The sequence below is a fragment of the Haemaphysalis longicornis genome, unplaced genomic scaffold, assembly GCF_048455015.1.
Source record: "Haemaphysalis longicornis isolate Haplotype H1 unplaced genomic scaffold, Haemaphysalis longicornis Haplotype H1 scaffold_6, whole genome shotgun sequence".
NCBI lineage: Eukaryota > Metazoa > Arthropoda > Arachnida > Ixodida > Ixodidae > Haemaphysalis > Haemaphysalis longicornis.
In genome coordinates, this window is record NW_027526407.1 from 112,820,143 (window position 1) to 112,822,850 (window position 2,708).

Below are 2,708 nucleotides of genomic sequence, written 5' to 3' on the forward strand. Positions count from 1 at the left end.
AAGACAAGAAAATTTAACACGAATGTTCGGTGGATGGCACTTATATCTTCCGGGCAAAAGAATTAAAAAACCAAATTTCACCATCTTCCCGTTGGGGAACCCTGAGTAGTATGCGTAGCAGCCATGGGGTAGACTGAAGTTCCCATCTGTTTTCAGTTCGATCGCGGTTTTGCGGCAGGAGAATGAGGGGAGCGGAGCAAGCACGTCCGTCATTTATACCGGGGAGCTACAGTGGCGCCCCCAGCCGACTATGCAGCGGCTACCGTCGGGTCTTCATTCCTAAGCTGCTTCGCATTATCGCAAGCGGAGCCCCAGGTGTTGCGATTCGTTGCGGAATCCCAGTTTGGAGAGGAGCTTCGGAGAGGAGAGGAGGGATGCTGGAGAGAGGAGCGTCAGAGAGGAGAAGAGGAATGCCTCGCATACAACTCAGTGTTCCGCTGCGGGAAGATGACGATGGTGGTTGAACGTGAAGCCATCTCCTTATGGATTGTTTGGTTGGCCAATCCCTAGGGGCATCCTGCCACAATCATCATCTACCGCTGAAAACCGCCGCCTGCTGTTGCCCGCGCCACTTCCAGGTGGCACATGAAAAATCACGGTTCAACACCAACGAAGGATGATGATGATGATGAAGATGGTGGTGATGATATTGTCCTGAAAGATTTTGGCACGCAACCAAAAGGGGGCATTGGCCAGGCATAATCGGTTGTTCCACTAGCTAGGTTTAACGTTCTGCTTGGAACACACGTGGAGCACGGCCACGCGGTTCTATAAACCTGAAAGTCGGCCGCCTCGATTCACGCGTGTCACCGCCGTACTGCAGCGTTGGCATCGAGGAACCCGGCTGTAGCACGCACGAAGGCTGGTCTGGCAATCAGCATTTATTGACAGAGGCGGGCGCTTATATACACGGCTCGGTAGGGGGCGTATAACAAGATACAGGCAAGCGTGCATGACTGCGCACGGTTGCATCTCCCCTTTTTTAGTTCTCTTTATTGGGGGGTTAGAAGTCTCTGTCTGGGTATCTTTTCGGTGGACGTCGTTCTCGCTGGCTTCTTCGCAACGGTTCGGGCTCCGATTGTTGCGGAGACGCAGACGCAGGAACAGACGCGTCGGTAGGCGCGCCGACTGGTGCGGACGGCTGGTGCGCTGGCCTGAGGTGTTCACGGGTGCGTTGAAGCTGACGACCGTCCTCAGTTTCCACGACGTAGGAGCGTGGAGTAGAAGCAGTCTGGACGACTTCTGCGGGATACCACGTTTTTGCTGGAATGTTGTACACTGCGACACTGGATCCACGTTGCAACTCTGGCAGGTGCTTGGAGCTTCTGTTGTAGAAGGTCCGTTGTTTCTGGCGGATCTGTTGCAGTCGCTGCTTCACGTCTCGAGGTGGTATGACCCGTGGCTGGAGGTGGATGGCAGGAACGGGCAGCAGGCTCCTGGTCAACCTTCCCATGAGTCGTTGCACTGGAGACTGCAAACATGGGTCACGGGGAGAGTTCCTCCATTCGAGCAATGCCGCGCAAAAGCCTACCGATCCAAATGGATGCTTCTTTAGCAGTTTCCTGGCCTCTTGTACGGCTCTTTGCGCCATACCATTTGAGCGCGGGTGATATGGACTGGAGCAAACGTGGTTGGTGCCAACTTTACCGATGAAGTCCCGAAACTGCTGGCTGGTGAACGGTGGTCCATTATCGGTGCAGAGTTGGAGCGGAAACCCATGAGTCGCAAAGATGTCTGCGAAAGCGGAAATCACATGTTTAGCAGATGTAGACGTCACTGCTCTGATTTTAAAGAAGAACGAATAGAAATCAACGACAACCAAGTACTCGTGTTCGTTGTGGTAGAAAAAGTCGGCGCCAACAACCTGCCACGGTAAACTTGGAATTTCGTGGCTCATTAAAGGCATTCGAGCATTTCTGGGCCTGCGCTTCTGGCATACCGGGCAACGCCGCGCTGCTTCTTCAATGTCATTGTTTATGTTTGGCCAATACAGTGCAGTTCGCGCGCGTGCCTTCATCTTTTCCGATCCACCGTGCGCAGCGTGCAAACAACAAATAATCTCGCGACGCATCTTTGGAGGGATGATAAGGCGGTTACTGCGTAGAACCAAACCTTCTTGTGTGTGAAGTTCCTCTCGGAAGGCCCAGTAGCTGCGTAGTTCCGGGATGACGTCATTTTTGTTGTCTGGCCAAGTTGTGCTTGCGTAGTGGTGAAGTTGGAGCATTGTTGGGTCCTTGGCCGTCTCTTCTTGTACCTGCAGCAGGCGCCTGTCTGAAATGGCCAGGTTAGCGATGACGTTGACGTGAAAGTGTTCATCCTGCTCCTTTAGAACGGATGCATTTGAAAATTTGAACGGATGCAATGAAAAAATCTTTCCCCGGCGTGTACTTGACAACTATCGGGTACTTTTGCAGGTTGAGGCGCATGCGCTGCAGTCGGAGGGGGCACTGATACAACGGTTTGCAAAAAATTGCTTCCAGTGGTTTGTGATCCGATTCCACTACAACTTGTGGCTGCCCAAATAGGTAGTCGTGGAATTTTTCGCAACCGTGAACAATAGCCAGCATTTCTTTTTCGATCTGAGCGTACCTCTGTTGCGTTTCCGTTAGAGAACGAGACGAATACGCTAGGGGGTGGCCATTCTGAATTATTACTGCGCCAACGCCGCTTTGACTTGCGTCGACTGACAATGTGATAGGTTGGCCCTT

The 2,708-nt window shown here is 52.5% G+C and overlaps 1 protein-coding gene across 1 annotated transcript; it reads right to left on the reverse strand.

The window, feature by feature from the left end:
• Positions 1-899: 899 nt before the first annotated feature.
• On the reverse strand, positions 900-2,249 carry LOC144141891 (uncharacterized). The gene is made up of 3 exons (XM_077673362.1): positions 2,113-2,249; positions 1,648-1,734; positions 900-1,471 (listed from the first exon to the last, which is right to left on the reverse strand). Exons 1-3 carry the CDS (start codon positions 2,173-2,175, stop codon positions 1,004-1,006), a joined length of 618 nt encoding a protein of 205 aa, XP_077529488.1. The 5' UTR covers positions 2,176-2,249; the 3' UTR covers positions 900-1,003.
• Between the last annotated feature and the right edge of the window lie 459 nt (positions 2,250-2,708).